The 12,003-nt window shown below is 39.6% G+C and overlaps 2 protein-coding genes across 16 annotated transcripts in view; one reads left to right on the plus strand and one right to left on the minus strand.

Annotated features, from left to right (window-relative positions):
- The window catches only part of Lar (tyrosine-protein phosphatase Lar), a 110,999-nt gene that overhangs the window by 14,010 nt on the left and 84,986 nt on the right, over positions 1–12,003 (minus strand). For 8 of the 15 annotated variants that reach the window (XM_086837374.1, XM_086837367.1, XM_086837364.1 and 5 more), the window contains 8 exons: positions 6,540–6,776; positions 6,319–6,465; positions 5,979–6,254; positions 5,685–5,708; positions 2,736–2,836; positions 2,418–2,610; positions 1,147–1,297; positions 954–1,090 (listed from right to left, as the gene is read on the minus strand). In XM_086837374.1, the coding sequence (XP_086693500.1) occupies positions 954–1,090; positions 1,147–1,297; positions 2,418–2,610; positions 2,736–2,836; positions 5,685–5,708; positions 5,979–6,254; positions 6,319–6,465; positions 6,540–6,776 (1,266 nt within the window). Of the gene's footprint in view, positions 1–953; positions 1,091–1,146; positions 1,298–2,417; positions 2,611–2,735; positions 2,837–5,684; positions 5,709–5,969; positions 6,255–6,318; positions 6,466–6,539; positions 6,777–12,003 lie in introns of all 15 variants that reach the window. The other 7 variants (XM_086837376.1, XM_086837370.1, XM_086837377.1 and 4 more) reach the window with 1 other exon arrangement.
- scw (screw) lies at positions 7,217–10,456 on the plus strand. The gene has a single exon (XM_020949044.2). It carries the CDS (start codon positions 7,257–7,259, stop codon positions 8,451–8,453), a length of 1,197 nt encoding a protein of 398 aa, XP_020804703.2. The 5' UTR covers positions 7,217–7,256; the 3' UTR covers positions 8,454–10,456.

Here is a 12,003-nt window from a genome sequence, read left to right on the forward strand (position 1 = left end):
CATATTTGGTAAATTGTAGGTTTTCGTTGTTTATGGGCTTTTATGGGTTCCTATTCTGTGGTGTGGTGAGGCTGGTGGACTGTTTGCTAGTTAATGTTCAATGAATTTCGGTCTGTAATTGGATTGCTCAAACAGATCGCAAAATGTTTAACAAGAGTCAGAGAGATCCATAAACAAACAAAATCTACAAATTAAATTTGTCATGGATAACTTTGTACAAAGTATTATAATATCTATATAGAATAATTAGAAAATTATAACAACATTTAATAATTATTGCGATCTGTTGAACTCCAAGGTTCGATACCCTTTGGAAAATATGTTCGTGTAATGGTAAATGTCTTATTTTCTATGTATATTTTTGTATAAGGATTTGTTTAGGTGTAAGCTATGTATATGTCTTGTTTTGTAATAACTAACTATGAGAGTATATGGTATATAGTGTATTTAGTGTCATAAATAGTGTAATCGGCAACTACTAAAACTTATGGATAACTTGCAAGGAACCAGAACAATTACATATCAAACAATATATATATATATAAATATGTATATATCGACTTAGATATAAGTAGTAATGGTGTAAGAGAATAGGTGCATAATCGTTCACTCGAATCACACTCATCCGATATCATTTATTCACTACAATTGGACACTCTTTACCTTTTTCCACGAAAGCATTACTCAGTAGAGCTCAATATCACACTCAGACATTTTGGTATGGTTTGGTTTTTGGCAACAGAACTGAATCTGAATAATCAACTACAATGTTTAGGTACCATGTTTATGTATAGTTGTTAATATATCAAATATATATATATATGTATGTGGAGGCTTCAAAACCAAATATATAAATTGCACATTGTTCTTAGATCTATGGAAACTCGTACAACTACGGCGGTTCGACTTAACTTAGAGAGTTAGTGAAATCGGCTGCGGCCTGGCTAACTTACCATATTGCTTGGTGCGAACGGGTATGGGCGGTGTGGTCGCCCCCTCGCCCCGCTGGGATCGGGCTGCCAGCCAGATATAGTACAGCGTGTCAGGATACAGGCCGTCCAGCGTATATGCCTCCGAGTTGGAAATGCGTCTAAACAGATGGCAAATCAGGATTGGGCTTTTGTGTAGTTTTGGATTTCAACTCACTTGTGATGGGCCTGATTGGCGTATGTGTCATTCCAGTAGAGCTCGTAGTGTACGATATTCTCGCTGGAATGAGTCGGCTTCGTCCATTGCAGTGTGACTGCGGTCTCGCCGATATCGGTGGCCCGGAAATTGCTCGGTTGTGATGGCACACCTTTGTAGACATATCCGTATTTCATATTCGAGGGTTGGTGTGTCGGTGCGATGGCGACGTTGGGGAATTGCATTTGGTTTTGGTTTCGGTTTTGGTTTGGTAATAATGAAACGGAAATTACGGAAATTAAATAAAATACAAACAAATCAATGTGGGCATTTGTTTGTATGCCGATGATTTCGATAGCGATTGCGAATCGGTATCCAATTCCGAATGCTGCACGATATTGATGAGGTGAGACACGCACAGCACAGCACGGCACAGCAATCGCTGCATCAGCATTTTGAATTCATATTGGTTTTGCATGAAATTGATTGACATGTGTCCATCCCAACCCCCTTTCTATGCATGAATATTTGAGCTGAGCGCTCACCGCAAAGCCGACAGGGGAAGCCCAACAGAGAAAATGATTATCAATTTTAAAATTATTTCTAGTCCCCGGGGAACCCCCCAGCCCCGAGAGCCTGTCATCGCCGCTTTGAAGTTAAAAGTTTTAATGAAGAATCCGATACAATTTTCGATGCTGTCACTTGTCTTATCTATGGTTTTGTCTATCAGAGACTTGCAGGTCAATTGAATAAGGCAGCAATGGCAACAAGACATCACCGCCTGACCCCAAATGGAAGTGGCCATTTCCAGCTTACATAACCTCAGGTAATAAGTCGAAGCAGTTCAAAGTTGAGTCCCCTTTTGTTGTTATTTATTGTACGACTTAAAGCTGCTTAATAGGCCACACCACACAGCAGGTAGCAGCAGGTAGTCCCCCACTTAAGCCCCGAGTACACAGTCTAATGCATTTGCATCTACTCACTGATTGCCAGCAGTTAATGAATATCTGCTCTACACGCACACAGGCATCAACATCAAATGTTGTTTCTGCATGAGCTCAGATAAATATTTCATTGAACGTACATACGTACACGTTTCGCCTGACATTTTGTACTATAATTAAATAATTGGTGTGATCTATGTATGTGGCCCGATTGAGTTGAGTTGAGCAATTAAATTGCGAATTCTGCTCGTTTCAAAATGCAATGGGTGCGTGTGCGTGTGCCTGCCCGTATGTGTGTGTCAAGTGCCTAATTGAAGCTGATTGCCCAATCAATTTGGCTTAGCCTACCTTGTTGCGCCTTCACCTGGACCGGCGTGGACATTGGACCGGCTCCCATGGAGGTGTAGGCCTGGACCCGAACCGTATAGATGGCATGGGGTGTTAGCTCCGATACTGTCGTCAGTTCACTGTTGTCCACCATCTGTGAGTTCCACGAGGCCTCCGGTTGATTCGAGTTGGTCGTATAGTACACCTTATAGCCCTGTGTTTTTGAGTTACAAAATGTAATTAATGTCATTGTTATCTATATATATATAGGGAATCCTAATCAAGTAATTTTGACTTCAGATTTACTATGGATTGTATTTTGCTAGCTTCTTTACTTACGGTCACTTGTCCATTGGGCGTTTCTGGAGGTTCCCAGGTAATAACCATGGTGGACGAGCTCAACGTCCGCACTTGAACATTACGTGGCGCACTTTCCATTTCTGAGAGAGAAAGACAGAGAACAAAGGTGAGTATCTGAATTGCCAAAGAATTGTTCAATTAGTTGCATTTTAAAAGCATTTCCAATTATCTGAACCAATTTTAACTTTGTAAATATTTTCCTCATTTTTTCAATCCTAAGCTATACCGACCATTATTTTGAACATGTCACCTTTAACATTTAAATATTTCAAAACATATAAATATGTTCACAATATAAAGGATTAATTCTTGCTGTGAAGAAAATTGGCAGTTAATACCAGACATTTATAAGATACTTTAATCAATCTCTTTAGTTAAATTATATACGTAAACTGCATTTAAATTTATTTTACCCCACAAAAGTGTTTTCTTTGCTTTGCAGCTTAAATAACTCTACATTTGTTAACTTATTTCAACTTATTTTGTAAGGCAACACAATGGCGAATAAATGGAATTATCGATCAACTGCAGAGGCACAAAAGGAGGAGTATTTTTTGACGGGACGGCTATATGCCATTAGGGCAGCACAAATGTTTTGCAAAGCAAACAATCCCCATCCATCACAATTTGTTTTTCGAATGAACCATTGGTTGGTTGGCTGGCTGTTGTTTTAGCTGCTGCTTTTGCTGCTGGAGATGCGTATTTCGTGTCGTTTTATGGATAGAGCTGGCCAGGCAGAGCGGCCGAGGGGCGGATGCTGCATTTCCGGGGAAAATTGAGGAAATTGTTTCGGCGCGTTGAAGCCTGGAGGCGGTTATAGTGAGAATTTTGCATTTATAAACTGATTTTTGTGCGCCACAACAATGCTCTTCCCAGCCCGCCCTCAGGAAGTATGAATCTAGCTATTCGCAATTTGGCGCAATGCATTCGCACGATCAAAAATTTGTCGGTCAACTGCATTGCCAGCCACAAATCAACGGTGGGCATCCTTGGCAGCTGGCCCCTCACCCACACCGCACCCAACATTCCAGGCTCGTTTTGAATAGCAATTAGTGTGGAACGTCTTTCACTCAATTTGCATTATGGCTGCAAGTAGGAAAGTATGTGTATGTGTGTGTAACCAATTCGTAACTCGTTTGGTTAATGGGCAATCGATAAATTCCAATTTCTCACAATTTTACTGCAATATTCACAAACGGTATAGCAGTTTTATCCACAATTTATATCGCAGTCATCTCATCTGTTACACAAGTGCTCCTCCCGGATGTGGCTGATACGCCTGCCCTCGTTCGTGTGGTCCATTGCTTGTTATAGCCAAGATTTGCATGCAGCTCACACTCACTGCTCACCGCTCACCGCTCACCGCTCACCGCTCACCGCTCACCGCTCACCGCTCACCGCTCACCGCTCACACGCTCACCAATAGATTCAGATTCAGGCAAAAATTTCCCCATGGCACTTGAGTGTGTGTGGGCTTCTCTACGCCCACGTTACCACGTTAGCTGCATTTCAGGGTAGATACATTACATACGGATATGCTCCATTAATAGTATGTATTCCTTGCATGCACGCCTACTTCTTGCACACACAAAAAATTTAATTCAAGTGCCTTTAAAGTACAGATAAAAGTTCACGGCTCTTCTAGAGTTGAAGGTCTTGAATTCTGTATTATTAAAGTCTTGATTTTGATTATATCAAATATTTGATATAGTTTTTGAAGGTTCTCTTCCCGTAGAAACTAAAACCATCAAAATTTGACGTATTGGATAATTTAAACATTTAAAAGGTGCCAATCAGCATATCTAAACATTAACAGCAGGTCAGTTAGTACTTTATAGAAAGTAAAGTTGCATCTATGCAAGAATTTAGCATGCTGTGAGATAATCCCACTATATAATCTGTCATGTGCTGCCTGTGTATGGGGGCACAGGTGCTTCAGATACTGTTTTACACACTGTAAAGAAATCTGCTACCTAAGCCAATGACACGTGTTAAGCTTTGCTTTGACCTGCTGACGCCAGTCTGCTGGGTGGCATTCTGCCTGACTCAATAGCCACAGCCTTCTGCTGCCCGACCGTAAACGTTGCCATCGAGATATTATTTCGAAACGATATTGGGCAAGCGATAAGTATAATTGCGGCAATAAAAGTTTTCAACATTTGTGCGACACGCTGCTGGCTCTTTTGTACGAACTGCAGTTGCAGCTGCTGCTGTGCATAAAAAAATAAATATGGGACTACCTATGAAGAGTGAATAACGAATACTCTATCAAAATAACCATTCCTTTGGAAGTAAAAATAAGGATATATTAATAATTAATAAAGAAATTAATATGCTCAGTTAAATATAAATAAACAATGGAGCACTAGAAGCAACTACTAAGTTTTTTTAAGAAGTGTGTTCGGTTTGAGAATTAAATTTATTCTCGGGGAAGAACAAGAGATTAAGTTGATTAAATTTTAACGAAGCTTTTCACGATTTTTTGCAATAATTTCAAAATCAGAAATCAGTTCATAATAATGCGTGGAAGTATAAAATCAGACAAAAGCAAAATTACCCAGGGAACTGGCAGGACTTAAACCTAGATGCAGACATACTCATAGAAGCGCATAACAATGCAAACTTTATAACATCCTGGGAGTGGGGGCGTGGCAGCTTCCTTCACCCACACACACATACATAAGCATACGTCAGACAATACGCGAGATACTTGTGTTTGTGGAACGCAGCTGCGTATGCAACGATTTTGGTAACATTGCATTTACCTTTGATTATATCTATCTACTTGTTATTTCCTTGCCATCTCTTTTGTGCTTTTTTACATTCCTTTGGGTCTGCGATTTCCTCTTGCTCAACACAATTGTTATTGAAATTGTTTTGGCAATTTTTTTGGCCAACCATAAAATTTTGTTTGCCTAGGATACTTACTTGTGCCACCGAATGAGAAATCGCCTGAGCAGGCATACGCATGGATGACGAGATTCAGAACGAGAGAGAGCGGAGGGATAGACAATTTGGAAAAGGGGTTAGTACCATTGCCGACATAACGGACCGAGGCAAAATAAAAAGGGATCTAAAGGAGTAGCTCCTAAATTCAAAATGAAATTGGTTAAAAATCCTTTTGTGCAGCATGTGAGAGACGGAAAGACGGAATGGAGAAGCAGGCAGTTAGTTAAATGACCTTCCCGGGGGCACCTCATCCGCGATACTCACTTGTCTCACCGGTGGTACAGGTCGCTGGTGCCGAGGGCGGGCCACGTCCGATGTTGTTCACGGCTATCACGTAGAACTCGTACTCCGTATAGGGACTCAATGCACGGACCACGTAGTACATGGTGATGATACCGCTTATCTCGCTGAAGGCCTGGTTGGCGTTCTTCGGCTTGTACTGAATCACATAATACTGCAAGTCCTCGGGACCCTTGTATGACCACTCCAGTCGCACCGAAGTGGCGGTCACCTCGGAAATTTGCACATCGGTGGGTGCCGTTGGTAGGGCTATGAATGGTAAATGGTAGAAAAAAATTAACAGTGCATCATTTTAAATGTATCCTATACTTACATTGAACCTTAACCACCGAAACGGAATCGAGTTGCCCCAGAGTGGAAGCGGCTATGCAAGTGTAGTTGGCGCTCTCCTGAATATTTATCAGTTGCAAGACATTTCGTCCTATTGGCATTTCATTCTCAGGTGTAAGATCCTCAGAGCCTAAAGAGAAATAAAGTTGAAACCAATAATTTTAGCTTGATCAAGACTTTTGTTAACTATCAAAAAATACTCACCCTTCATCCATTTGACATGCGGCATGGGCGACCCGACAGCTATGCAGGATAGATTCAGATTGGAGCCAAGCATTACCTCGTTAATAGGCTCTGGTGGGCGGGAGAAAGTGGGAGGAACACGGCGAACTTTCACGTACAAGTTGGTTGCCTTGGAGTGTTCGGTGCCAACGGAATTCTCAGCCACACACTCGTACTTTCCTTGATCCTCTTCCCGGCTGTTTTCAATTTGCAGGAATCCTTTAAAGAACAGATAAAAATGTTTTCGTTAGTTCATCGTTAAGAAAAGTAACTTTATTTTGTTAGATAACATTAACTTAGATGTTGCAAAAACGTTACGTTCGATTTGTATTCTAAACAGGAAAGGGAACCCGAAAATTCTATATCCTTTCTATGAAAATCGGCCATAACTAAGCGAAAAAAGCATCAATTTTCAATCGGAAAACGCTTCTATGCTAGTTTTTATTCAATTTAAAGGCGTACATTAGGTATCTTTTAGGTAAAAAAAAACAAATTATATGTTCTTTTGAGAAAGCTACCTGAGCAGGTTAATCTAGTGTGGAAAAACCTCAACCCTTTTCTCAAGGAGCCTTCTTAATAAAATACCTTTTGTCAAAGAGATTATTATTTTTAAGACCCACACTACCTGAAACGCCTTATAAGACGCAAGTTCTAGAGTTTCAATATCAGTGCAATTCTAATTCTTGTTGAGAAAATACCATGATGCTGTTCACTGCGCTTTTGTTAACGATTCTAATATATATAGTCGGATGCACAACTTATATAACCTCAAATAATAATGCCGAGCTGCCAGCCTATTCAGATCGTCCGCTCAGCCAACAAATGGAAATGATTGACTTATTGGATTTGGGTGATCGACCGAGACGACAGGCACAGCCCAATATAAATAACGCAGCCTCAAAGTTTCTTCTGGAAGTCTACAATGAGATCAGCGAGGACCAGGAGCCCAAGGAGGTCCTGCATCAACGACACAAACGCTCGCTAGAAGACGACATTTTGATTTCCGAGGAGGATCGCCAGGAAATTGCCAACTGCAATTCCATTTTGACTTTTTCGAGTCGCGTGAAACCACTGGCCCCGTTGGAAAACGATCTGGATCTCCACATAACCTTCAATACGAACGATGTTCCAGCAGATTTGTCTTTGGTTCATGCCGCCTTAAGGATATACAAACATCCCAGTTTGTTCGAGAGGAAAGATAACTTCACGGTCTCTGTCTACAGAAGACTGGACAACCGCCAGGATTTCTCCTACCGGATACTGGGCTCAGTGAACACCACATCTGACCACCGGGGTTGGTTAGAGTTCACTTTAACCGAAACCCTGCGAACGTGGCTGCTCAAGAATGGACAACGAAAGAGTTTAAGAATCTCAATTGGCGACTCTCAAATGAGCGCCTTTGCGGCCGGACTGGCTAACCAGGCGACTCGCTCTAGCCTGGAGCCCTTCATAGTGGGTTATTTCAATGGGCCCGAACTCCTGGTAAAGATTCAGAAACTTCGATTTAAGAGGGAACTGCAGAAGCGTCGGAGTAACAGCCCAGTTCACCCACCACCGCCGCCCGTTGACTTGTACAAACCACCACAGGCCTGCGAACGTCTTAACTTTACGGTGGACTTCAAGGAGCTACAAATGCACAACTGGGTAATTGCTCCGAAAAAGTTCGAGGCTTACTTCTGTGGTGGCGGTTGCAATTTTCCACTGGGCACGAAAATGAATGCCACAAACCATGCGATAGTCCAAACCCTGATGCACCTCAAGCAGCCGCATCTGCCCAAGCCCTGCTGTGTGCCCACGGTTTTGGGTGCCATCACCATTCTGAGGTACCTCAACGAGGACATCATCGACCTGACCAAATATCAGAAGTCAGTGGCTAAAGAGTGTGGATGCCATTAGGATAGCATAGATACATTTATTTTAGTTTGCTACTAATATAATTTAATGTAAATAAATAGTTAAAGAAATAATAAATCAAATAAATAATCAAAATAACAAAACTTGACTTTTTCTTTGGAATGTGATGACTCTTGACTCTTTTTCCTCTGTAAGGTTAAGTTTCTACTAATATGTACAGCCTAGGGGAACCTTGAACGCATTACAATATTGAATATATTCTGTTCCTGTTTATATAGCAAAAAACCTTTACGTGTTGCGCTCTTTTATGATGTACCTTAGGGTTATGGGGGACCCGGGCTTACCCGTAATCGAGTCGTAAGATCTTAGATTTATCAATAAATTTGAAAGTCAAATGATGTTTGTTTATCTCACATCACTTTAATAGGCAACCCACACATTATCCTCATTGCCCCATAAAAATGTTCCCAATTCACCTTGCTTTTATGGACGGAATCCATCCCATCCACTTCAGGATGCTCCTCTGCGAGAGAAGCAACACATGGAAAATTAACACTTTTTATATGATTTTAAAAGCTATATAAATTTTACGACAAGTCGCCAACCCCCGTTGCAATCTTTCAGCAGCGTAAAATCCAGACACAGTATAAAGTATAGAGGCTCACTTTTCCGGCGTATTACGCTAATGTGAACGACACAAACGGTGGAGTGTTTTGATATTAGGGGTAGAAAGTGACTTTTGCATAATATTTATATGACTAATAAACAATGAAACATGAGACACCGATGAGTAGACAATGTGAAATTTATGTAAAATCAACTCCTACTTTGTCATTGTCACAGAGCGTTTAAAGCTTCTAGCTTTAAACTTACAATTATTTAAATTACTAAAGTTGTCGCCCACGAAATTGACTTAATATTAAATTGAAGGAGAAGCCAAAAATATATGTTATTGCATTTCTAAACGCTTAAACATCCAAATATGTCAAATTGTTATTCGTTTCTACATATGGGCGTATGCCCGTAATTAATCACATTGAGTTCGATATTCAATTTTCTCTCTCGGACAATTAATGAGCCACCTGGATTCAATCCACACACACAACGCACACAAATATTGTAAAAGTTTAAATTTAAAATATGCGTGAATTATGACAATTAATTTGCGAAACAAGAGACTTTCTCGTACGTAATATTATCGTTTAATTATTTATTGCATCATTTTGTGCATATATAAGCAGTTAATATTGATCAGGCTTAAACGGAAAGCTTATTTTACAGAATTTTACTCATCATTTAATAAACTACGGTACGATATTTTTAAGCGAAAAGCTTTAAATTTCACTAAGTATTTCAATAAAACAAGAAAGTTATATACCATTAAGTAGTACTAAAACTTTAAATACTTAGTATATTTAATTAATCAAATTTAATGCCTTTAGTGAGAAAGAATTTTCAGACTGAACACTTTAATTTTAAATAATGACTTTAGTTCTATATATTCCCTTTGGATTTATAGAAACCTGATCAGGCATGACAATATGCGTTCAGAGTTGTTGTTCAAAACTGTTCAAAACACAAAAAATTGGCAGGCTTGCTATGTATATTCTGTATATTGTTCAACGAGTTCTATGCCCCAGTATTGCTAACGTTCTTGTTTTATTTACCTTTCCCTTGTATTATGGGGTTCATTCTATTCTGTATTTGATACAAGCGGAAAAGGCAACAAAATAAAAGAACACACTGACTAAAAATGATGTATGCTGGAGAGATTGTTGCGCGGTTTTTAGTGCACAGCCATTTGCAGCTGGATGGCTTTTGTGATGTATGTATTGTGTTTTTTGTTTTTTATTTTTTGTTTTTGTTTTTTATTGTTGGGACTAAGGGCGACGTGAGCTTATTTTTTTATGGTTACCAGCGCTCACCTACAACATGCATCAAAGTTGATTGTTGTGAAATTTATTGCATACTATTTAGCCCGTATAGCTGAATATTTATTACGCTTGTTGCGCTTCCTGCACAGCCTGGTGTCTGGGCCATTGTTTACAAATCGCTGGACCATTTAAACAACAACTATTAAATGTTGAAACATTTTTTGTAAATAATCGACGACTTTAAACATTGACTGCCAAAGAGCCACACTACTAAGTTATTTTAACATATGTTGCAGATCTTAATCTAACAAATATATTATTTTGGCAACAATGATGGCGTTTTGAAAACCCAAATTTACATATATGGTTTTGTGAAAGTTTGAAATAAATTGTTGAATACATTTCATAATGATTATCTTGACTTTAAAACAATATTCTATGCAAAACAAGTAGTAAATAAAATAAATAAATAATAAGGATTTTGTTTCAGACCCAAATCTAAACTAGGCAACGGAAACCTAAGAGTATTGCGACCAAAATACAGATTAGTAAAAAAGTTATACAGGAGAGTAAGTATGTTTCAAAGAAATACTTCACAGGACACCACTAGTAAACCTTTTTATACCTTTGCAAACATATTATAATTTCAATCAGAAGCCTATAACACAAAGAAGGAGTTTCCGACCCTATAAACCATATATATTCTTGATCAATATCAACGGGCGAGTTCATCTAGTCATGTCTGGTCAAAAAAACCAAATCCAAAAATCCAATTCCAAAAAATTACGTATACGCACAGCTCAAATTATTCCCTTGCTGAGTATTCAAATTTTAGTTAGAATCTTGAAACGCATAGAAGAAATAATTTCCCACCCTATATATTATATATATTCCTAATCAGCATTAACTACAGAATCGACTTTTTCAAAAATTTAAAAATTTTATAAGGTGTTACATCGTTAAAATTTTCAAAAATTTATAAAAACTTTAATTTTTTTAAAGTATTTATTGGCAAATAGCAAAGGAAAGCTTTCGGAATTAAAGTTAATGCTTTCTTGGCTCAGTTATAATCTTTTTTTTTAAATAATATGTATATTAACTGGAAAAGGATTGTTCAGTTTATCTTTAAAGTAAAAAAGTAACAAGACAGGATTTCATCTCTGACTTTAAACTCTCAATTCCATTCCAGCATACCAAGTTGCGACCAATTCAATCGGAAAAATTGACGGAATCGTTGCCCAAAGTCCAAAGTGGCCTCCCGGCAGCTCTGGCTTCCAAATCCGCCAAAGCTTTCTGGCCGCGCTCTAACTGAGCCGAGACAATGCCTGCGGGCTGTGCGGCGGTTAGTTTAAACGTTGCACACATGTGGCACGCCACACAGCTGCACTTCCGCTAGCGCAGTCATTTTCATATTCTGCAACTTCCGCTGGCGCACACAGCCACACAACGGTAGGTAGGGGCAAGGCACAAGGACCTCGCACCCGAGTCCCGATCCTGCGACTTTCGTTACCAAGGCGGTTGACTCGGCTTTGGCTTCGGGTACGGCTTCGGCGACGGCTTCAACTGCTTGGCTGCACGCCCAAATGGGATTATTAATTTAATTATGCCTTAATTTAAGTAGTCGTCGTCGTTGTCGTCGTTACAAAGTGACATTTATGGGGCGACGTGCCCCCACCGCTTTCGCCCAAGTTCATCCACATAAAAGTGTGCAAAGTTTC

This window comes from Drosophila serrata, unplaced genomic scaffold, assembly GCF_035046125.1.
Source record: "Drosophila serrata isolate PLE 108 unplaced genomic scaffold, ASM3504612v1 contig_302, whole genome shotgun sequence".
Taxonomy (NCBI): Eukaryota; Metazoa; Arthropoda; class Insecta; order Diptera; family Drosophilidae; genus Drosophila; species Drosophila serrata.